Source organism: Varanus komodoensis, unplaced genomic scaffold (genome assembly GCF_004798865.1).
Source record: "Varanus komodoensis strain SLA01 unplaced genomic scaffold, ASM479886v1 scaffold1, whole genome shotgun sequence".
In the NCBI taxonomy this organism is placed as follows: Eukaryota; Metazoa; Chordata; class Lepidosauria; order Squamata; family Varanidae; genus Varanus; species Varanus komodoensis.
The window spans coordinates 92,537,746-92,562,828 of NW_025335268.1; the positions used below are offsets into that span (position 1 = coordinate 92,537,746).

General features: G+C 38.5%; 3 protein-coding genes across 18 annotated transcripts in view; all 3 read right to left on the reverse strand.

Moving 5' to 3' along the window:
* Positions 1-9,049, reverse strand: part of WDR33 (WD repeat domain 33) — a 72,749-nt gene extending 63,700 nt beyond the window's left edge. For 2 of the 7 annotated variants that reach the window (XM_044435580.1, XM_044435627.1), the window contains exon 1: positions 8,893-9,045. The gene's annotated coding sequence lies outside the window, so the exon portion shown is untranslated. Of the gene's footprint in view, positions 1-3,175; positions 3,278-8,892 lie in introns of all 7 variants that reach the window. The other 5 variants (XM_044435598.1, XM_044435588.1, XM_044435607.1 and 2 more) reach the window with 5 other exon arrangements.
* A 1,655-nt stretch (positions 9,050-10,704) lies between these two features.
* On the reverse strand, positions 10,705-15,198 carry POLR2D (RNA polymerase II subunit D). The gene is made up of 4 exons (XM_044435664.1): positions 15,080-15,198; positions 13,464-13,644; positions 12,270-12,365; positions 10,705-11,324 (listed from the first exon to the last, which is right to left on the reverse strand). The coding sequence occupies exons 1-4, from the start codon at positions 15,150-15,152 to the stop codon at positions 11,246-11,248; spliced, it is 429 nt and encodes a 142-aa protein (XP_044291599.1). The 5' UTR covers positions 15,153-15,198; the 3' UTR covers positions 10,705-11,245.
* A 4,178-nt stretch (positions 15,199-19,376) lies between these two features.
* AMMECR1L (AMMECR1 like) overlaps positions 19,377-25,083 on the reverse strand; it is a 32,503-nt gene continuing 26,796 nt past the window's right edge. For all 10 annotated transcript variants that reach the window (XM_044435675.1, XM_044435686.1, XM_044435727.1 and 7 more), the window contains exon 8: positions 19,377-23,064. In XM_044435675.1, the coding sequence (XP_044291610.1) occupies positions 22,953-23,064 (112 nt within the window). In that variant the 3' untranslated portion in view covers positions 19,377-22,952. The remainder of the gene's footprint in view (positions 23,065-25,083) is intronic.

The window sequence follows — 25,083 nt, forward strand, 5'->3', positions numbered from 1 at the left end:
TACTTAAAATTGTTATTAAATTCCTGGCATGAACTCACTGTGGATTAACTAATTCATGATGATATGTGTGTACAGGCCCTCTCTCTCTGTTCTCCATCTGTAGAACAAGAGTGTCCTGCCTCAAAATCTGTTGCAAAAATGTCAGGTGATGTCATACAGCACTTTTCAAATTAAAACCCATTTCATTGGGTATACAATGGTCTTCTTCCATAAACTGATATAGCAGAGGTTTCTTCCATATCTGATCTAGAGGGCTCTTGCCAATTTGGTCTTTCCGCTGCAGCCCTTGTAGCATCTTCAGTGCTGTTCTGGAGGTTTCTCCAACCCTCTGGAATGGGTTGTCAGGGAGGGGTAAATTGGCAACCCCCCTTCTCCTCATGGTATCCTTCACTGGATAAAAAATTCTTTCATGATCTGAAGGGCACAACTACTTTCAATATAAAGTGTCATATCAATGATAATTAGAGTTTTGGTTAGAATGTTAGACTCAGGAGCTAAATGTAGAAAACAAGCATTGTAACACTGTAGTCTAACACATATTTTCCTCCTCACAAACTATTGGGAATAAAAGAGTTCTTTAAAAGATTTAAGACACAATCATATGGGACAATTTAGCAATATAAAATTGTGTTCAATTACTAGACTTGCATTAGAATCCTATCCATACTTACTTAGATGTCCCACATTGTGGTTAATGGGTTTCCTGCTTAGCAAGTACATTGAGGATTGCAGACTTAAAAAAATTTGTAACTTCTAGTCCAGAGTATTTCATCACATGGAGCGAATGATGCAGAAATACCTGAAGTGCTAATAGAGCTCAAACAGTTTGTCACCAGATTTTTCCACTATAGAAAAAAAATGTAACAGTATCCTGATATTCTGAGAATCAATGATCTCAGTTTTCTGGACATTTTAAATCATAAAGTCCAAAAAGTTTTCTGGAAAGTTTGAGGCACCAGAAAATTTCCCAGTCTCCTGAATCAACACAGATCTCATTAGCATTCTCTGCTTATATGCAGTATATAAACAAAAAGGTATGCTGTTTTAGGAACACTGGAAGCTGCTTTATACCTAGCTAGCACATAGTTCGATCAAACACACAGTACCGTTTACATTCTGCATAAATCTCAAATGTTTTTCCAATAGACCAAATTACCTGAAATTAAATATTCAATTAGAAAAAATAAAATAAAATAAAATAAAATAAAATAAAATAAAATAAAATGTATGTATTTATTTGATTTCTCCACTGCCCAACAGTCAGAGAATTCTGGGTGGTTTATAACACATAATTAATGAGATTTAAATGTCATATATAAAGAAACGAAAAGCATTTGCTAAAAAAAAGAAAATGGAAAAGTTGTAAATATAACATGACAACTTAATAGCACACACTTCCACGGATTACATTTTAAGAAAAAAATTAAGGGCACAATCTAATGTGGCTGCCCGTAGCACTCGAAACTCAGAGGATTACGGGGCTCCTATGCGTGGCAAGATGGAAAGCCAAAGGTTGCCTCCACACTCTTCCAGCTTTGCAAAACACTTAGCTGGCTTATTTCAGCCACCCAGGTCTTGGAGCTGGTGGGACAGTGTGGGAGGCACCATAAGGATACTTCATATGCTGGCAAAGCCTTCACCTCTCCTCCTTGCCCCCACCAAGCCTGTCTCCAAAACTGCCCTTACAGCCTCAGGGATGCAGCCAGCAGTTCTTTCTGCACCAGCTGTGAGGGCAGGGGGGCAATGCTCTGAGTCTGGAAACCCTGTTCCAATCTCAGAGCAAGTTTCTGAGATCAAAGCTAAAACTAAGAGCCAAAGGAATACATGCTGCCCAGCACTTAAAACTTAGCACAGTCACTGTGGAATATTCAAAGAGCAATGTATTTATGCTGGACTGGTTAGATCACAACACTAACACAGTTGTTTGTCTTTCAGAAACAGACTTGCAGGGCCTCCCACTGTTCTCCTTCTCCATAGCTCTGAATCTGGGTGCTTTCACTGCTGTTTAGGAATAACCACAGCTTACTGATGTCTAAACCCAGACAAAATGGGTTGATCTTAATCATGTTAATGGAAACACATCAACTTTGGTGTGTAGTTTATAAAATTGTGTTTTCAGTCTCAGTAGTAAAGACTAAGCACAGTTTAAAGTTCCAGTAATAAACTAAACTGTCAAAATAAGGAGAAGGGGTGATCAGAGTGAGACAGTCAGGGGAAAGTTGGGTTAATTCTTGTAATGATGTAGCATTATGTCCATATGCAGAAGCTATATATAATGCATACTTCTTAGGGATGGTTACCCACCCCCAATGTTAATTACAACTTTGATCAATGTTTATTATGTATTTTTAAAAGAAAAGGGTAACAGAAAAAAATGCTCTGCTGTTGAGAATGAAAATTAAAATGCCAACCCCTCCCCGCAAAACCCCCCACTAATCTAAATTTTCCAAAGTTTTAAATAAAGTTTCTGTGGATTTTTGTGGGCCAAACAGGCTTGGGGAAGGTATACTCTTTTCAGTAGTTGCTTTAGACATTCCATTCATTATTTTTTATAAAATAAGCAATGCATCATTTTTCATTCAACCCTGGTACAACAGTACCCAAAGGAATATATCTTATGTAGACATGAGATGCTCTTAGAGCTATTGGTATATTTCTAGATCATCAGGATGTTATGCATCGTGCTTTGGCTTTTTAAAAAAATTAACCTTATGAAATGGTTGCAAACTTCTCTTTCACACTCAGACTTTATGCAAGTTTTCTCCAATGACCTGAAAACTTGCAACTAGTGATTACTGTGCTGAAACTGGGAACATACTAGTTTCCTACAACCTTCAAACAGAATTCAAACATCCTTATTAAACAGCTCAGACCTCCAATAATGCATTGCTGTAACATTACAAACAATCAGAGATCAATTGCCATCACTACACATCAACCACCCTCACTTTTGCTACTCTTCCTCATTTTCTTCTTTTCCACCCAGTGACAAGTGGTAAAAAATTTTCCACATAAAATATTTTGTAATGGGAAGATTTCTATAGAATGTTTTCCATTTGTAAAAGTATTTAATAAAATTAATTAGCAATATAATCAATAGAAAAAGTGGACCAAGTCACACATGATAGGCCTGTGGCCTACTGTGTTTGAATGCAGGGGGAAGTGAGTGCCCTACCTGCAAAATACCAGCCACTTCTGCTTTTATTCAGCAGTCTATAGTCAGCACATTCATGGGTAGTTGAGTGTGGTATGTAAACCCAGAACATGACATGTGGACCTAGAACAGTTAACCCAACAACAAAAAAATAAACATCATGAACAACTATTTGGCTAAAGCCAGTATAGTAAAAGTTTACAGTTCCCCTAAAATGAAATCGGCATACAGCACTATCTACTACTGAAATGTCCTATCTTCAAATATTTACAATGGTTCCAACCAAATAATTTTCAATTACAGTTTTGGGTCTGCAGAAATACTTAAACCACCTTCTAAACTTTTTGAAGTTTACTACTATTTTGTGTAATAAAATTGCGTCAACACATTTACAAAACACATAAAATTAGCATAACATTTTAGTTTTGCTTACTAAATGAAAACATACAATTTAATGAGAATCTGTGAAATTAGATCCTAATCTTCAGGGTGGTGTGTGTAACAAGGGCCATGAGGATCACATGCAGGTAAGCATGCCACATATGCTTTTCCACCCGCAAGCAATGTTCTCTGGGACTGCTGTTCCCCCATATACATTACTAGCAAGGAAGCACTGATCTTGACTGCCTCAAGATTGCTGGGTGGAGGGAAGGTTAAGGGATCTAGACCAACCCAGCAGTCCCTACCAAGATGTTATCCTGTTGCTAATAGCTGTGCCAAAACAGTAGTCTATTCCTTACAGACCAGTTGCTGATTGAGGCTTGATCTTGCCAGGCTTTGCTGGGCTGCAAGGAGAGCAGCTGAGAGAAGCATGTGGCTCTCAAGTTGGATACATGTGCTGCTCTGTGTGCTGGGCAACAGAAAACCCATAGCAGTGCAGCACCATCAATTCTGGATATGCAGAGGGGTATTTCACATAAAATATGTGAAAATTTTATTTCAAGAGTGATTTTGAGAGTTGGGGACCCTCTGAAGTAGATGGGTGAGAAAGGGGGCTGCAGAGGAAGGGTAAATCCCACTTTCTGAATGGAACTTTGTTTGAGTGATAATGGATTTTTGCCTGTTAAAAGCAAACAGAATTGTACTTTCAGACACTGTCTTGCTCTTGGAACTGTGTAAGCCAAAACGTTGCAGCCATACTATAAAACCAACTTAACAGGTAAGAAATGCTAAGTCATAATACTATCAGTTCAAGAACAGGCTACCTACAACCACTTGATCATTATTTGTTTGCAAGTAAACCGAACCATTGATGAATGCTACCTGCCTTAATCTCTGATTAAGATTTAGCGTTAAATATTGTATATTAATGACACTTGGTTTGAAATATGACATAAGGTAATATGCTCATATCTATTAACCCATTTCTATAGGTTAGCGCATTTCTATATCCTAGTACATACATATTAACCAAAATTCTTTTCCATCAACATATGTTCTTCACATGTAATTACCCATGTTTTCTATTCCTGGCAAGGGCATTAAAATTGGGACTGGATTTTATATAGGAAAGTAAAGATCCCAGAATATCCGTGACCTAAAGTAACCTTTTTGTCAAACAGACAAAACCTCTGTAAAATACATGCAGAACTAGATGGAAGATAATCAAGCTCATCTAATACAGGGATGGCAACTGGCTTCCCTCAAGACTGATAATTTACAATTAGAAGCAAAACTAGTGCCGGCTCCTTATACAGTGACATTTCCCATGGCTTTTCTTACTCCACAGGAGGTTCCTTTGGGATTAAGAAGCTAGCTTCTTTGTCACAAGTTCCAATTAATGGTTCTAACAAAAGGGGGGTGGGTTTGAAATGTTTTGGTTTAGAGCTAATCTCATGCAACAGGACTTCTGTTTATGCAATACACTTCCCTGTCCTCTCTTCCCTGCTGCAGCCCCTCCTTCCCGCACATTTTAACTCTGTTCTGGATGCCCCCCACCTTCCAAAGTGGATGGGGGGGAATAGGGTCTGTAGGTGTGAGAGGAAATTAATTCCATCAGCAGCTTCCCCTCCAATTGTGAAATGATAGCACTGGATACAAACCATTGCTTTTCAATCTTTTGAGTGTGGAATTTAGGGGGAAAATGAATTACTACAAGACCCTGACAATTATAGGTGGAAATGCTGGTTTACGTGCCTAGCTATATGTTGATATTTTCATGTAACGCCAAGTCATCTGACAATGAAGTACATAAAATAGCCTCATTTTGAGGGGGATTAAAAAACACAGTTGGAAAGATCTCAAAAGACAGCATTCACTCCTCACCCAAGTAGCTGGTCTCTTTTATTTTACTAAGATTAGAATGCTGTTGCCAATGTGTTAATTTAGAAGCAAACTACTCTGTAATTAATAAGAACTCAAAATGTTATTTAAAATTATATTTTAGTCTAATCTCCAGTATGTCTTAAAAACAATAAAAATAGGGAAAGATGCCAAAAAAGGCATTTTGCATATCAAACAATGGCAAACCAAAAAGATGGGTGAAGATTAGGGGGAAAGATGACAGATAAAGGGCTTCCAAACGACAGGCATAATTTTTAAAAATCAGAAAAAGTAGCACCCTAGGCTCACAAAATAGCAAGGCATTTGCAAACCTAGCAATATTACCTTATTCCCTTCACTTCAAATATTCCATAGCAAGAGAAGATGGGTTTTATTCCATAAGCCTTTAAAGCAACTGCTCAAATCAGTAATCATTATAAGAGAGCTTCTGCTTTGGGGTGATATAGAAAGAAAATAAAGTGATATATGTGATGGCTCTCAAAATCTGAGCAAACCAGAATCCTGGTCTGTAATACAACAAAGTTTAAGAATGCCTGGATTAAACACAGTTAAGAGAGAAAAAAGCAGGCACCTGAGAAATTAAGTCTGAGCCTAATGTTTATTCTTGGACAAAACACAAGATTTTGAACAAATCTGCACACAATTTCTCTCTCCCTCTGGGATGATAAAAAGCACATGAGAACTATCTAGAACACAAATGGAGGGTTGGATATAAAGATCCCTTGAGCAAATAGTATTCTTGATGCTCAGTATGGAGTTGAGGGCTACTCAACATCTATGGCTTTTCAGATGCCGTTGGACTCCAACTCCCATCTGCCTCATTCAGCATGAACATGAATTATGGGATCTGTAGTCCACCACCATCATCCAGAGTACCACAGGTTCCTTACCCCTGCACCAACAGAAGCAGACGAGATAATTATTTTTTCTTGTATCCTTTCCTTATCTCTGAAAAACTGTTCTAGAGGTTGAAGAGCATCTGAACAAGTATAAGAGGTGGTGTAGGGGGCTGTAATTCAAAGGCATATTGGTAAAACTGCCTCTTCCTCTTCTATTAGCAAGATCCTCCACTGGATCAAAGGGCCTTCCATTCACACTGAGTCATTCGATGAAAGATGGTCACATCTGGATTCAAATCATTATTAATAAGTATAATTTCATTTTTTTAGACATTCTTCTCAGAAAAAGTCTCAAGGTATCTTACAGTGTCACCAGTCTCTGTCTTTATAAATGCAGGCATATCTTCATAAATTATGTCTTTATAATAAAAGCCTAATAGAGTTTGAGTCTGGTGGACAATATCAATTTTCCTTTTGTTTAAATACAGACAACTGAAAAAAGTTAACAGTACAACAGTCTTTTGTATAACTGACTTGATGTGAATATTTCAGCATAAACACACTAAGTTTTAACTGCATGAAAAATCTATTTCCTTACTGTATAGCTCTCTCATAATTTTGATTTTGTTTTTGTTGGTATTACATACATTATTATTTATTGCTTTGTTTATCAATTGTTATAATTCTTGTACAAAAAGTTTGTATGAACTATTTCTATATAAAAGTATGCCTAATATGAAATAGTTTGCCTGAAATATAAAGGATATGAACTATCTTGAAATAATACACAAGAATCAGAAATAAAATATTAAGTATTTTATGGGATCAATATTTTACTTCACCTTCCATAAGGGAATCCATGTTAATCTATAGCAGAAAAAATAACAAAGTGTCTTGTTAAATACTAACAAATTCATTCACGCATACGTTTTGGTAGACTGTAGTCCAATTCATCAGATACATTTTTTTATAGCATGTTTCAGGTTGGGGAGTGTATTGTAAACACTGGAGTCAGAAGAAAATTAAATGCAAACACTACTTACTGTGAAAGTCACATTATTAATGTATCACTGTTATATGTTTGATCATTATACTCCTTATACACCTGAAAGTTAATTATCTGATGAAGCAGACTAAGGGTTTAAAGAAGCTTATAGTAAAATATCTTTGTTAGTCTTTAAGGTGCCACAAGACTGTTTACCATTTTACTTTAAAATTACCAAAATCTTATATTATACTAATAGAGCCAAAATTCAGTGCTTGATCATTTTACAACTTAAATATTATCTTTCTGCCTAGACACCAAAGCTGCCTCAGAACATACTGCATTCCTAGAATACATAAAAATAAAAAATCTCATTCAGCTAATTCTGAGACATCTGACTTTAAGGTAATGTAGAAACTGGTATCATCACTTTACAACACTTTTAAATGCCTGGTATATAATATCTCATAACCACCCTATTCAAGTTGTATACAACAGGAATATGGTCTGACTGTGGCCTTAATGACAACCTGGCAAAAATGTTGATACCTTTTTTAACTCTTCATTTTGGAAAAACTGATGTTAGGAAGTACTTGCTCACAACAAATTTATTACCGGAGACTTAGTTGCACAAGCTCTAATCATTCTATTGGGTTTATAATTTAAATGAGTGTTTCAAAAATTATAAAGACTATTGTTTACAAAATTATTGGCATTTTTACTAGCAGATTAATAAATATAGCTTAAAAACTCAGGGTGTCATTCTATGAATGTTTATACAGGGAAAAAAAACTTAAGCTCCCACACTAAATATGCACAGGACTGCATCTTAGGAAAACTACTAAATTTATAAGATTAAAAAAATCTGTATCAACATAAATACAATTCTTTACATGTTTACTTAGAAGTAAGGTCCCACTATGTTCAAAGGGATTTACTCCTAGTAGTGAAGTTAGGATTACAGCCTGTCCACTTTCTTGCAAGTAGAGCTGCTACCTTTTCTGCTAAAACATTGAGAACGTACATTTTTATACCAACACATTATATTAAAATGCAAATATTTATCATCTATGTAGCACATTTTTAAATTCCCAAAAGCATGCTATCTACTTATGCCTGGTACTTAATAGTGGTCTGAAAGTTGGACCTATATTTTCATTACCGTACTATAAATGAGGGACTGGAGCTGCTAAAGACACTTAGTGAATGTATGATGGAAGTGGTATCTTGCCAGAACATAGAGCACTCCTATAACCATTAAACTGCACCGAAGGCATTCCTTTGGCTAATTACACACTTCTTAAGGTCAGGCCATTACAATTTACTGTGTTCTACACGAAGCGGTAAGACAGAACGATGGCTCAGTTTCTCTCTATGGTTTTCTAGATACAAAGCTTCGGCTCTTCCCGGAGTCAAGTCCTCGTGGTTCCTTTCGATGCTCCCTTCACAACCTCAAGTTAGCCTCTCTCGTTCCACCCACAATACCCATCCCAGCTTTCACCCGCAGGCCCCTTCGTTGCCAAAAGCCTCACAGCCGCAGTTCTCAAGGCCTAAACATGGCGGAAAACGCTACGGTACTCAGGCGCACTGGGACTCTTCCTCTCAATCCTCGGGTCACCCAATCTCCTTACCAAGAGACACCCACAAAACAGATGATCACGGAGCCCCGAACCGTGGGGCTCCAGCGTCCAGAACCCTCCTATGCCGGAACCTGCTACCTCACGAGCCGTCGCCGCCACCATCCGCCATTTTCCCCACCAGCGACCAGAGGCGGTGCACACGATGGACGTCATCGCGCAAACCAACCAGAGGGAGGGGACAGCCAAAGAACTCGACAGGCGCATGCGCACGCCTATCACGACATCAACTTGAGACTGCAAGGCAGCCCCATACTAGAGTTTCCGGTTACCATTCAGGAAAAGGAAGCGCTTGTCCCGTAAAATAGGGCGGTAGATGTACGGCTGAGAGGAATACGTGAATTCATTTATGAACGTTAGTATGATTCTTTAGTAGGATCACCTAAGAAGTTTCGCAGCAGTCACAATTGCGTGTTTTAGGTCAGTTCTCCCCCCGTCCGAGGGACAATGCATTTCTTTCTAAAACAAGCCAGCAGCGGGGAGAAACGAGGATTGTCATAGAGAAACGAAACCTGCAGAAAAACGGAAATATTTGCATGGCAGAAAACGAAGTTAGACATTAAAGTGCGGGGAGTAATATCAACAGGAAATGAAGGTTTGACCCTCCCCCTTCCAGGTATTAGATCATACTCATACCCTACGCAAGCACTGGGCTTAAAAGCTCCATCGGCTAGAACTGTGAAATACACAGCAGGGCGAGAACTACAAAAAGGGTTGAGCTATTATGTGCTAAGCAAGCTTTGAAATTAATTTTGCAGTATATTCATAGTTGGAAGTTACAAGCATTAAACATGATGGGATTTTCTTCTGTATAAACACACAAAAGGAATAAAATATAAACGTTCAAGTGGTGGAGAAAAGGTTTGATTTTAGAAATACTAATGCAGCAGCCTGAAGTAGTGGAAAAATCTCATGGTATGGTTGGGGATTAACAGAAACCCTAATCAAGAAATGAGTTTCTGTTGGGGGCTTTCTCTAAGATTTAAATTTCCATTATTGAAGAGGTGCATCCTATTTGCACAACAGAATCCATGGGATCAGCTGCTTGTGGAACTAAATCAGAAGTGGTGCCACTTTCATTAACCATGTATAAAATCCTTTGAATTTGTTGGTGGGCAGATCTAATTTTATGAGTAAGTGCTGATCTTTTACTTCGTAATTTAATTCCTCCTGGTATCCTGTTCTTTGCCGAGGTCTGGAGAATGGTATTAACAGATTAGGCATTTCGTACCCTTTTGAAGTGATCATAGGAAAATACAGTGAAAGAATGGACTCCCTTCTCAAAGTAATTTTAATAGCTGGATGAGAAATGCCTTATCCGTTTCTACTATTCACTGATGAATAGGGTAGGATAGCTTCTATAGCAGTAGAGCATTTCCGCCTCATTGCAGTGTATGGATCATGTGTTTATAGTTCTGTGATTCCCTCAGTCTGAATGTTAATCAGACTTTCACATAAGGCAACTCCTACCCAACTAAGAACTGTTATTTATGGTCAGTCATGCACCCAGCTGCACCTTTGAACATTTGATAAGTATCAGTTCCCAAAAGCAATGTTGCTTTCTTCTCTCTTTCTGAAACACACATACATTTAGGTGGCTGTAATTTATAGTAATATATACATGAAATATGACAATATTACACCTATATTCCAATCTGATATCATAGACTTTGGATGCAGTTTAATAATCCAATCAATTCTCTCCCTCTACTATCTGTGCCTGTCCACCAATACTTCAAGTACTTGCTCTTTCAGGCATACTGAAATTTTGCAAAATGTGAGTAAGAACATTTACATACTACATGCTCCTTAGAAATACTGCACTTTAATTCTCACAAAACAATTGTAAAAAAATATTCCTACAACTGAGAACTCAGAATCTTGATCAACACATCACAAAACAGCACAAATTTATTAATCCTGATTCTATATTCAGAATTCTAAAAAAGTGGTATCACTCCTGTTCCTTTAATCTTAGGGAACACGTGTTCAAACTGAAAATTGTGCCTTCATTTATTCCTTCTGACCTCAAAAACTTTATGCATATTGCCAGGGTGAACACAAACATATAGAAATGAGTATTACATCAATCAGACCAATATTATCAAAGTTCTATGGGTTTATATCACATGAATCTTTTCAACTCTGTCAATAATTCAGCAAGTCCAGAGAGCTACAACCCCCATTTTAAAGCATGTGTGGGGTGCAACACAAAATGTTATCTATCCTGCATCAGCTTTTGTTTTCAAAATGAAATCCAGGCTTGGTCCAGTACATGAAAACAAATGTGGGTATCACCCCCAATGCCTTGCAATGTTCAGACTATAGACAGGTCTGGCAATTTCTTTTAATACTGAAAGCTTCGTTTTGTCTGAATATCATCAAGAATTTGCTGCAACTCTTCATCTTCAAACCGACCCTCTAAACTGTAAGATAAAAGCAGGCAATGGTTAGCTTTCTAAAAATTATGCTGAAAGGGAGAGAATTTAGTCTATGGTTGGGCATGGTCTATGGTTTTCAAGCATTAACTTTATTAGAACAAAAAGATACATTATGTTCTATTAGGATAGCAAAACAAATTGGTTTATTATGAAAATATGAAATTAACATTTTCACTAAATGTCAGAAACTCTTAACAATGGCTATATTTTAACTAGCAAGAACAGGACTGAACTGCATGCTTGGTTATCTTAGTATATGCCACTGAATCCAAATCAGCAAATTATGGTTTGAACATGGCTTCCAATTACAATTACACTGTTTGATCTCAATTGCGAGGGCTCACTGGTTCTTCAGATCATGCTATGGACTGAAATATCATCTGAATGTAGTCATTATTTTTCCCCTTTTCAATTTTTTTTAAACATAAAGTTGAAATACAAATACATATTCAAGATATATCAGTAATATTAGCATCTAAATAAATAATAAACACCATGCACCTGATCCCCAGGAGACCACCTGATACTTCCATTTCACTTCACATCTTGTAACAATTAACAGTATATAATGTCTTTTAACTATGCCCATGAACATAGTCATTATTTGGTAAGGTATCTGTAAATATGAATGGCTCATTTCTTTTTTGCATTATCCTGGAATACAAGGATAGCCTACAGATTTTCCTTAAAAGAAATAAGATATACCAATGAACAGCAATTATTTTAAGGGAGACATTTCTTAAAAGGGTATTGTGCTACACAGTCAGCTGGCCAGTTCTTTAAGCACTGCAGATAAATAGGCAATCATCTCACAATAAATTATCATGAACTACCAGGCCTACAGAACCATGGGTAGGAATGTCACTAATGATGTTTCTATTCACGTTTCATAGATTCTTATGGGTCATAAAGGGAATGAGTGCAGCTCACCTGGGAATTAAAGCTTTGGCTTCCTCAGCCGTCTCAGGACATAGATTAGCTAAACATGCCAGTTCAAATTTATGGAGCTTCTTCTGGAGCAACAAACTGTAGCAAAAAAGCATATGGAAACAGTGGAGAAAATAATTTTCAGAAAAACACAAGGGTGAATATTGCCAAAGAAATAACAAAATTACAGAGATGAAAAGAAGGTAGTTAAGAATGAGACCTCAGAGCTGAGGATCCATGCCCAATCCCCCTCTTTCACGTTTGTAAGTGGCATAGAAAGAATTGTGCCAGCTGCTTCTGAGGTTGTAAGAGCAATCCTAGAAAAAGGGTAAAGAGGATGGGGATGACCTATCTTGGTGTGTCAGCCTCCAAGACTCTGCAGTAAGACAGCCAGATTTACAGGGTGAGAGGAGCCAAGAAGAGAAGATTGCCTCAACACTCCTCCAGCCTGCACAAGTTGCCTATAATCTTCTGAGTCTGGAGGTTTATGGGCATCCCCATTGGACTGCACCCTAAAAGTAATTAACGCAACTACTAAACACAACTGCTTATTTTGCATTGTAAGTTACTACATACACGTTTCAGAGAAAAGTAATGCTTCTACATGACCGCAGCAAAATTAGAATCTCAATATATTTAAGCAATTTTAGCTGAATTTTTAAATTGTCCTTCTGATACCTTAGATTTGTTATCTCATTAACTTAGTAACTTCCTAAATTCCCAGAAGCTATTCATCAACATTAGAATTCCAAGTTTTCTAACACCTATTATTACTGCTAGTAAAGAATATGCTTCAGAGTGACTTCAGATCCATGGAGACTTAATAAAGTATTGACTTTTATGGTCCTGAAATCTTGGGAATATCACATAAAGGAGTAGTCTAGGAAGAACTATTCTTCACTGTTGCATAAACACATTATAAAACTCCCAAACCTCTGTATTTAAATACTCACATAAAATAATGCAAATATGATGCTCAGATGATTTAACTGATGTCGCAGCAATCTGTTTCATTAGGTCCTAAATCTTCTGTATTAGTTTCCATTAAAATTATGAAATAAAGATAACTTATGAAAGAAATTCATGTAAAGTGAAAATAAATCTATATGCAACAAATATATTGTTTAGTTCAGGAGAATGGTATTCTTTATTAGCTCTCATGTTAGCCAATTTAAAATAATTCATTTAAAAAATTACCTGCGAACACTAGCAATGGTCTCTCGGTTTTTGAAGCGGCTGAAGCGAGAAGTATAGTTCAAAGTTTTCATGAAGACTTCAGAGAGCTCTTGCTCATCTTCTGCACTCTCATTCTGCTGTTTCCGGTGTTCAAGAAGCATGTGCACTTCTGAATTTAGAAGGGTTTCAGCAGTCTCAAATTCTGTATACAAAGATGTGTAAAGTATGTCACATTTGAAGGTTGCTAATGGAAAGAGGAAGCAGTTTGGATGCATCACAAGTCCCTACAACTTGGGGTTAATTAGCCCATGATTTGCTGCCAGACACAGCTATTTCTAAATAGGCTCATTGAAATTCACATCCCTTCAGATGTTTTAAACTACTACTCCTATCAGCCCCAGCCAGAATGGTCAAGACAGTGGGAGCTGTAGGCTGAAACATTTGAAGAGATGCAGGTTGGAGAAAGCAGAGCAAGGCACTGCAGTCCTACAGAAGTTGTAGGACTTCAACTCACATCAGCCTTAGCCAGCATGGCAAGGATTCAGGAAAATGGACATCTGGAGAAATCACAGGTTTCCTATACCCTGAGTAAGACAATATGTTTTATTATTAAAAGCTATATATCTTGATCAAAATGCAAGAAAAACAGTTTTTGTGGGCCTTACTGCCAAGTTTATATACAGGGCATTATTCTGACAATAGCCTCATATTTTCAGGTATCACCATTTATATTTACATTGAGATCTTGTATTAAAAGCAAAACATCCACATGATTTTCTATCCTGTTTTTCCAGAAAGCTTTAAACAATTGTAAATGTGAAAATATTCCCAGAAATATGGATGTGCACACTTATCTAAAAAACGTCTTCAAAAGACTCTGGAAACCAGCTTATACAATACTAAAGGTAAACAAAACTTTTGAAAACCTAGATATAACCAGCCATTAAAAGAAGAATGCTTCTAAAACACAGTAACTTGTTCATTTAGTATTTTCTTTAAAAAAAAAAAAAGCAAACTTAATGGCATTGCTATTAAATCTATTGTTCTTAGGCAAGATAATTTGCAAGTATTTCATTGAAACTAACAGGACAAAAGCAAACTGGGTGTAGCTGGACCATGTTTGTGCTTGTGAACAGAATGCCAACAACAAACTGGGTCAGAAACAAGTCAAGCAGTGTCCCAAAGTATGAAGCCTACAACGTTGCTGTTTGGAGAAGCCAGCCGCTTCCATAATAGAAGTATGAATAATCGAACTATCCACCCATTCACAATTTAGGTGCACTTCAGCTACCCCAGGGAGACATACTACTACTAAATAAAATACTATTTTTCTTGCTCGTACAGAACGGGTTCCCAAGCAGTCTCCCAGTCGGCTCTGCAGAAACAGCAGAGCTCCTGCTGCCTCATGTGCCTTCAGTCCTCAGCCTTGGATCTGAATCCAAGCAGGGGAAATAGGAGAAGGCTAGCAACAGAAGCGCACTTCATAACCGCAGCACGGGGGACCGCTATGCATTGCAACGACGATGCGGGGAGGTCGCACCCCAGCCGGACCTCCGCCGCAGCAGCCCTCGTTAGTGTCAACACCCGCCAGCCCTGCCGCTTCTCTTGCAATTCCTTCCGAAGAGCCAGCCGCTCACCCTTGGGAAAGACGAGCTGCGAAGCATCTTCCTCTACATCCACGGCCCGCACATCAGGACCTCCAGCGGCCATGGCCTCACAAAGCCCCAGAAAGCAAAGCGGTCGGCCGGAAAGGGAGGGAAGGGAAGCTTTAGCTGGGAGCGCCGACGCCCCCTTGCGGAGAGAGAAAGCGACGCTGCCCTGACACCGCCCTCGAGCGGGAGGGAGCTGCCCGCGAAGCGGGGAGCTGTCAGAAGCTGTCGGGGTAAAGCGGCATTTCTGGCCGCTTTGACGCCGTGCGTCTCCGAGAGTAGTCCTGCGAATCACTTTGGCGGGAGGTGTACGCTGCCAGCATGGTGCTGTGGCCGTCGTGCTAGAAGTGTCCCATTGTGTTCAGTGGGGCTTATTCCCTCGCAAGTGTCTTTAGGGTTGGGGCTGAATTCAGGGGGATGTACTGAGTCCCGGAGCATGTCTTCGTTGCTCAAGGCTTCTCTGATACGAAGGAGTCGGGCCGACTTATATAGATCGGGGAGCAGAACAGAAATTCCGAGCCCTCCTGAAGTGTTAGAAAAGTTAGAAAAAGAAAGTGAAGCAGCAAAAGATCACTAAGAAAAGCCAGTGACTAAATACATTAGAAATAATGTTCTTGAGGAATTTAAAGGCCACATGAAGAACTGATTTGCATTATTGAACTCAGTTGACCATGAAGCAGAACAACTTTGAACTGAAACGGAGACATTGTTAGGGAAGAATGCCAAAAGACATTTCCCGTAGCGAAAGGGGAAAATACAAAAAGCCTAGCTGGATGAGGGAAGAAACACGGATGCTATGGACAGTTGAGAAGCAAAGCAAATGGTGACAGAAATAGGGTCTAACTCCTGAATGCAATTTTCAAGCGACTATCATGTAGAGGCAAAAAAAACTATTGCAACGGCCAGTACAAAGAAATAGAAGAGAATACAAGACTCCTCTTCCCGAATGTTCAAGAGATCAAAGGAGAACGCAAAGCTGGATTAGGAATGCTCAAAAGACCACCAGGGGAGCATACTAACTGACCAGAACAAAATAAAGAGAAAGTGGAAACAATCTATGGAAGAATTAAACAGAAATGCAAAAAGAACGACAGACGCCTTCGAAGAGGAATCCTATGAAGAATATTAGAAAGTGAGGTGATAAGCTGCTCTGAAAGCACTTGGAAGGAATAAAGAAGGTTCTGAAAGAAATGGGTGTACCTCAGCACTTCATTGACCTGATGTGTAAACTATATTGTGGACAGTAACCTGTATCTGGTAAAGGCATCAGACAAGTTCCCCCTTTGTTCAGTCAGTATGCAGAAGGGAAGCTGGTTTAGAATCAGAGGAAGGAGACATGAAGATAGGCAGAAGATATATTAATAAAAGAGTTTTGGCTGCAAGGTTGTATAGGAAAAAAATAAATAATTTAAAATATGCAGATGATACCATATAACTGGCAGAAAGCACGAATGAATTGAAACAAATACTGATGAATGTGAAAGAAGAAAGTGCAAGGGAGGACTAGCTGAACATTAAGAAAATGGAAATCATAACTACAGAAGAGTTATGCAACTTTAATGTTATCAGTGAAGCAACTGAAATTGTGAAAGCTTTACAAGCCTTGACTCAGTCATCAAAGGGAGATTGCAGCCAAGAAATTAAAAGAAAACTGAGACGTGAAAGGGCAGCAATGAACTGGAAAAGATAATCAAGTGTAAGGATGGTTCACTGGAGACCGAGGCTTAGATCATCCACACTATTCCTGATCACTAAGTATGTGTGTAAAGGGCGGCTAGTGAATGAAGCTGATAGTTTGAATTTTCTTCCTATGATGCTGTACATGAGCTTTGCAAATACTGACAGAAAGAGGAGCAAGTGCATCCTAGATCAAATCAAGGGAGAACCTTCCCTGGAAGAGAAAATGATGAAAGTGAGGCTGCCATGCTTTGGGCATATCACAAGGAGGAAAGACTCACTGGAGAAGACAATCATGCCAAGGAAAGTGGAAGGCAGAAACAGAACAAGACCAACTATATAATCAATTCTATAAAGGAAACTGCATCCTGGCACTTACAAGAGCTGAGTAGGGCTGTCAAGGAGAAGACAGTTTGGAGGACATTCATTCATAGGTTGCCACAAATCAGAGATGGTTTGATGGCATGTAATAACAACATAAGGCAACAATTTCCTTACTGGTGATGATAGCTAAATGGACCCTCTTTAGTACAGAGGAACTGTGGAGTAACAGAGTCTGGGGAGGGCTGTTACAAGTCTAGCATGCAATAGGGTGATCCTTTAGATAGATCGTAAGGGGGTGTGGGGATACAGCTGAAGGTAGGAACTGGTGGCTGAATGGTGGTGTAGGACTTTTTAAAAGTGTGTTTCTTAGCTGGAGAAGATTTGGGCAAAGTTTCATGCAGCAAAATATCTTGAACTGGCCCTATTAACTTCCCAAAGTCATCAGTGGCTAGTTTTTGAAAGAAAAACCCTACAAGTCTCCACATGGCCCAGTCAACATGGTTTGGGCAAGCTGGGAGTTGCAGGACTCTACTGTCTAAACCTTGCACCCTTAATGTTTTAACTAGCCATTCCAAAGGCACCTTTACTGAGGAGGAGGTGCCACTGAATTCTGTGGGAATAAGCAACTAGTATAGTCTTAGAGTACAAGAATAAATGGGCTTGCATTCACCTGCATGTTCTTGTAATAACCCTGAATTTTGGAAAGCATGATCCTCTTCATTATAGGAAATTTGCAATTTCCAAGTCCATCTAGGTGGAGTTTGCTAATTTCTAAATATTGATACAATTAAATCTTAAACACAATGAGATCAGGATGTAAACTTCATTGACAATACAATACTAAACATGCTTACTCAGAAGTAGCTCACTCAACTCAAGGAGGATTACTGGCTAATGAGTGTGTTTAGGAAGGTACCACATGTCTAAATTCCATAGTTAAGTCTACAAAACGCAGTAGCCTTAGCCAACTTCAATTACATAGGATTTCAGCCCCACTTCAGTGGGACCAATTTCTGAGTAGCGAATGTGTATGGTGGATTGAGCTATACATGCAAAATACATTTAAAACAGCATTATTTGCTTCTTGAACAGACTTATTCACTGGACAGTGCATCTTATGCCTAAGAATAATGCATCTAAGAAATACTTACGTTCCATATAATAGGCTGGTTCAGGAAGAGTATTATGTATGTTCACAAACATTCTCTGTTCAGGAATAGTAGGAATGTTTTGTATATCATAGCCATGGCCCAGCCACCAATTACCAGTACCTCAAAATTATGCATACTAACTTGAAGGCATTGAGTTACTCTAGTTATGAAAATAGTTTTCAGGAATCAGGAACTAGTTTTCAGGAAGTAATTCTTTATGTCACATCCCAGCAATTCATCTGAATCTATACTTTAGACAAAAGTCATATAAAGCACATCCCAAATTCATATTGTGGTGTATGGCTGGAAATGTGTAACAACTAAAGAATGGCAGAAATGCCTACAAAAATTAGTGCTAATACCACACTGAAGGTCACAAACCCTCTGCTTCCTGTTAATAAAACCTGTTATTAATTAATCTAGATTAATAGTGTCCAAGGGCTGGAAGTACTTTGAGGGACAAAAGCAAATAATACAGGGAGCACTAGTACAACATTTATTTGGCAGCCTACAATACTGCAGGTTATGTGCTTGTGTATCTCATCAGCTGAGGTCATGAACTGAGACTGCCACTGGCATTACTTGCCAATTCAAATATACTTACTACCTGTTGAGTTTGATGAATGCTTTTTTTATTCCTATATTTGAATTAGTAGAGGATAGTTACGCAGTCTGTATGGCACAGGGCCATTTTTAAAGCACTCTGCGTTTGCATAAATGCTTATAACTATTTCAAAAGTACTGGGCAGAAATAGCTAGTCTACATTAGGTCTAGTTCTAGTTTAGAAAACTGAAAAATACGTAATAGTTACAGTGCGCTCATCATATGTTGATCTTTCAGCATGATATTTCATTCAATGTTCTGTATGGGTCAGGAAACAAAATGCCACAGGCAAAGCTTTTTAAAAAAATGTCCAATCCCATTATTTCTGAAACTTTATTTTGTAATATGGAAATTTGTTACAAGATTCCCACCCATTTCATTTTGATTCTGCCACACTGCCTGCTTTGGAATTAAGTTTACTTTTTGTAAAAATCTTAAAAACAAACACAAAATGTATTATTAGATTTCAGTGTTAAAAGCCAAAATTAACAAAGAAAAGCCACCAGTAAAAAAAGGGACAAAATACAAATGTATCCATTACAATTTATTTTCTACAATACTTCATTAGAGGGTAAAGTTCAATGATTTACACTCAGAAGTTATATAGCTAGGAGGCAACCAAGTGTATTAACAAAGAATTGGTCTGACATTGCACTGAAGGTCAAAAGACATTCCTTCTTTCAAAGGAAAAACAAATTAACCGAGATGTTGGAAAACAAACAGAAAACAGTCAGCAAGGACTGTAATGTTAAGAATGATTCAGGGAAAACAATTTTGTGAAAAACCTAAGAAATCTTGAGTTATACTACTTTGCCCTTATAATCTTCATACACAGTTACCTGCAGATGTGACATTTGAAACAAAATATTCTTTAACTGGAATGCCTCTATTGAGATTGGCTGTTTTGTCATTATGAAAAGAAGAACTCTAGAAGGGAAAATATCCAGGACAATGAGCCTCCAGTGATGAGAGGTATTTCTGTGGTGGGGAGGGGCAGGGGAAATAAACGAAACTTCGTATGGTACATCATAAAGATACATGGCTGCAGCAAGGGAGGTCACCAATCACAGTTGTCTTGAAATAATCCATCTAGACCAAAAGGCACTTGCTTGTAGCTAAGAATGAGCAAATTCCCAATCGGACCTGAAGGCTATTGCTAAGGTCTTATACATTCACATTATTCACTAATCAGCTGACAAATACAACAGATTAGGACTCCAGAACAGGTGGTTCTCTTTTGTTGGTTCCCACATAATTCTGATGTCTGTATAGTTTGTGCTCATCTCAGTGCATCACTGCTATGTATGAGACAGAAAGGACATCTTCTCCCATCCCCCACTCATTTTGCAGGAATGGCATAACTAACACACTTGTTCCACCATACTCTATACAATATCAATGCCGGACGTACCCATTTCTCAGAGGGATGTTTAATGCTTCATGGCCAACTTGCTGTTCCAGTGACTACAAGAAAACACCATAAGCCAACTTTAACAGAGGCATTTCCATTTATACAGACTATAAATGGTTAGATGGAAACGGGGGCAGGGAATGAGACCATCTCTCATCCCAAAACCAACCTTCCTTACTTCAGTGTAATGATAAAATTAAACCAAGTAGGTCAAAGTCACTCTTTAAATGTTCTTTAAAATGGCAATTAAGCCCCCTGACTGTCTCCTGAATGCCCCTCCCCCTATTAAAATGAAATCAAATAACACTATACACTGCTGAAGACATGTAACAGGGCAAACATTTCTTGTTTTTTTAAAAAAGCAAGATTGTATAGCCTGGCACTATATGCCTGCATGACCAGTCTCACCGAATGTGCTCAGGGGTGAAAGATAGCACCATTTTTTTTCCTTTTTGCTTTAAAAAAAATGTTTACAATTTAAATTCTAACATAGAACATTTGAATAATAATTAGTGTAGCCCTATGTTTCAATACTGTCTGAGAGCACAGATGGATGGCATGACCACAGCTGAACTCACCTCTCTCCTCTACCATCTCCTGTAAGTCCAGGGCACCTGGAACAGTAACTACAAATCGCTCTAATTTGTGAGAAGGCTGATTTATTCTCAGTAGCAGGACATCATGGAACAGTCCCTTCGTATCCAAACACATCTCAACATCATCAAAAGGGAAAAAGTGGCAATCCGTATGAACAATCCAGTATAAAACCAAAGCTGGGGTGCTGCTGCAGATATTTGGAGTATGAGCTCCTCTTTATTTTTCCTCACATCTAGATGTGTGTTCATCATCAAGTAGAATCGCAAAAAGTATGTTTTCTTCTGAGACATGAGAAGCAGCAGTAGTGGTAGAAAATAAGCAATTTGGAGGCATCCTAGACTCTTAATGGTCCCGTTGCAAAGAACAGAATATACATTTCCCCTGTTCCAGGCTGCTTTTGCCTTGGTGCAACCAAGCCAGATACTGGCAATTACTGCTCACCAGTACAGAGAGGTTATTCATGTCTATGTATGCTTCAGTGATACAGCATCTATTCAGGCTGCCTTTGATGCTTTACTTCAAGATAAAAGGCATTTATGTCTTTTTCCCATGAGGGCAAAGATCTGGAAACCTACATCACATAGTAAAATATAATTCCTAGATGATTTCTGGCTTTCAGTCATTCACCAGAAAAGCTACTGTTACACATTCTGCATATATGATCCCAAGCTCTCGTTATACTGTGCTTTCCCCATTTTTTTTCTTGTGTGTGTGTGTGTGTGGGTCCTATCAAACCGTATACCAAGGTTTTCCAAAGTCCTGCATTGCCATTTTATATTCCTGTGGATTCTTTTAAGAGGAATCTTAATACCTGCTTTCATGATATCACTTAGTGACTCACACAGGAGAATTGGGGTATGGGAATTAAAAAAAAACCCATTTACTATTAGTGTACTGGTATTCAGCAACAGTAGGAAAATTTTAAAATTTACAGTATACTCAGACATGGACCTAAGTAAACCTTTTGTGTGGGTAGAAAACATTCCTCAGTTTCCAATTTTAAATATACTTATCTGGAAGTAATTTCAATTTGAATCAATTTGATTACCTGTATTCAGGGCTAAAGCACCAGTGCAGCAATGACATGTGTATTCAATGAACACTTAAACATTTACTGTGTTTCATGACCTGGAAATTAGGATCACACCAGAGAAAACTGCTGCCTGTTAAAAATACAGGCCTCATAGTTTCCTTATAAACAACTCTCACAGCCTTTTTATTACTAGAAAGATGGCTTTGTAGGGAGCAGATCTGCCCCAATCCAACTGTAGATTGTATTTTAAATTAGACACTCAGAAGAAACCCAAAGAGGGAGATTACAATCTTAGGAGACAATGAAACCTAAGCTACTCCCATACACAACCTGTAGCACTTCTGCTTCATACATGCATTATTATCTTCTCTAATATGCTGTGTTCCTTCTGTATCAAAAGCAAGAGCTGCTAGATGTGAGAACTGAAACCTCCTGGAGATGCGCAAGCAGTGGTTTTATCTGCAGTAAATATTGTTTTCCCTTTCAAATATTTTAATGACTGCCATCTTCTGCAAGGAGGAGGAGGAAACCTCCCAGACACACTGTCCTTGTAACAGGCCATGCCATCTGCTTGCCTGGGGTGTATTAGGACTAATCAGCTCATGGTAGATAAATATCTGAGGTTAAAAAAAATTAAAATAACCTAAAAATCTTTTGTTGGACTCCGTTGCCTAGACTGCCAGGAGAACTCTCCTACTTGATCAAGGGGGCTGTCATAATTAACAATTCAAATGAACACAGTGCAATTTAACACAGGGACAGAGCAATTTGAAGTGGTACTGCCATTCCTTGCTATTCAATTGCAACTGTTAACCTTGGAGCCTCAATCCAAATGAACCCTCATTCTGAAGGAAAGATGAGGTAAGGCTTGGGACCCTGAAGTTCAGTTGCACTCACTGGTAGCCCCCACCCCTCAGCTGGAAGGCAGACTTGGCAACGGAAGCTAGCATCATAAAATGGTGCAGTAATAAAAGTAACTGGACCAGGAAGAGGAGGCATCTGCTCCAATGATGTCATAGCTGTTAGTGGCAGGTGGGGAGCGGGACTGGTCATGCAGCCTTGTGTCAGGAGTAATGATTGTAGAGGGGCGGGGCATGAAGAGTGCCATTCTGAAAACAATGCTGACGAGAAGCCATGTATTCTGAATAACTGATTGTCACCTTCTCACTGCGGTATCTGGAAGAAGAAAAAAAGATTTTTTAAAAAAATCAATGCAACTAACATATCCAGTCATCCAAAGGTGCATTCTCCTGGTACAAACATTTGTTGATGCAATTAGCCACCCTAGTTAGCTCTCCACAAAACTCCTTTAATGAGACATTTATATATGTTAATATTTGATTTGAAAAATGAATGTGACAGCAAAATATGTATTTCCAACTTAATGTGGATACAGACCTCATGAAGCCCACACTCCAAGCAGAGCCTTTCTGAACTGCTGTTGGGTGATCACAACTTTATTTCCCAGTCACTGTCAGCTCCCCCTTTGCTCACTTTCTTTTTCTGTTCAGCTAACTTCACTACCAGTAACACTGAGTGGCTGCTACTGCTGCCATTTACTCTCTAGCTTTTCTTCAGATTATAATGATATAGCAGTGATTGCTGTATCACCAACTCAGTATTGTAACCCTTCACCACACAGCTGGACCCCACCCCCCCCCCCAAAAAAAAAGAAAGAAAAGAATATGGAGAAGGAAATGGTGATGGTGCTGAAAAAGGAGTTCTGGCAGCTTTGGGGTGGGGGGGAGAAGCAGCTACTTGTGCAAGTTGTTGTTGGATTTGGATGACACAATGAACTGCAGACCCAAAGCTGGCAGTAGCACTACTAAGAAATAATGCCACCTTTTAACTTCTGTACTTAGGGGGTTTTACAAATTAAAACGAACATTGTAAACATCATGGAACAACAGGAAGTTACAAAAAAAGCCCCTAACTATATTGGTGTCCCTCCTGGCAGCATGGATAAAACTTTATCTTTTTTTTTTTAAGTTTAATTTTGTCTGTCTTAAGTTGTAAAAACTGACCAGGTTTGCATGGTCAGGGAAGGCAAAAAAGCTGCTATTTTCCCACCCTGTGAATGCTGGTTATGTGTTGCTGAATAAACATCATTACTGTTACTAGGCACAGTTTGCTGTGTTGTCTAAACACAGTGAGTGTGGTGGGCAGGTATATTTACAAACCACTCCAAATCCCATGCTATGTTCTAGGGTTGCAAGGGTGGTTTATAAACTGCTTGTTCCCAGACTCAGATGACAAAACAAGCTGTGCCTGGTAAGACTAAGGATGCTCATTTGCTACACGCACAAGGCAGGAAAACAAATGGTGGTGGCTCATTTCCTTCCCCCATCATGAACCTGCCTGCTACATTTCTCTAAAATAATAACTGTGTTAATATTAAATAATTCTGTTATTTCTATAGTTAATTTAAACTGAATTGATGCTGCTACTGAATTAGAGAATTTACCCTTGAAGAACAAATCTGACCATTTCTTAAATATATGTACAGACTACCAAACAGGCATTTAATTTTTACCTGTTGAAAATATACTGTTTTGATATGCCCAGTAACTCGGATGTTTTATTTTACCTATTAGCCATTAGCATTTCCTTTTAATTTGTGTGTGTTTTTTTTTTTTTTTTTGGTGTGTGCGTGTGGAGGGGTTGTGCCACAGTACAGTGAAACAGAAGGAGCAACAGTGGAGAGATGACAGGACAAAATTGTCCAGTGCTCAGATCCTATATCCCCAAGAAGCAAGAGTGCAAATAATACTCTAGTTATAATTTGACATGCTTTACTGGTCAGATGTGCATTATTGTTCTGAAAATATACGAATAACCACTGGAAACGTGATTTAAATCAGCCTTTTTCTTGCTGAATTAAATTTCACACAGGAAAAAAAATCAACCCTCACAACTATACTCTGCAACCACAAATAGAAACAATGATACTTTTGGTAGCTAAAAGTGGCAATATATATATGCATCACTAATATAAATCATCACATTTAAAAAAAAAATCTTCCCCACTCTTTTAGAATGCTATTTCAGAGTTGTGGCACTATTACTGGAAGCAGGATGGGGTCAGAAATAAAAAAACCCTGTAGGATCTGGCGCACAAATCAAATTTTAAAACTCTGAATATCTCAGAATATGGGAAAAAGCAACCTCTTCAACTAAGTTTTGCCATTACTAACA

Coding starts and splice junctions, on each gene's coding strand:
- POLR2D (XM_044435664.1), bottom strand. CDS start 15,152: ATGGCCGCTGGAGGTCCTGATGTGCGGGCCGTGGATGTAGAGGAAGAT. Junction 13,645..15,079: donor GCAGCTCGTCTTTCCCAAGG/GTGAGCGGCTGG, acceptor CTTTGTATACAG/AATTTGAGACTGCTGAAACC. Junction 11,325..12,269: donor GCCAAAGCTTTAATTCCCAG/GTGAGCTGCACT, acceptor TTTATCTTACAG/TTTAGAGGGTCGGTTTGAAG.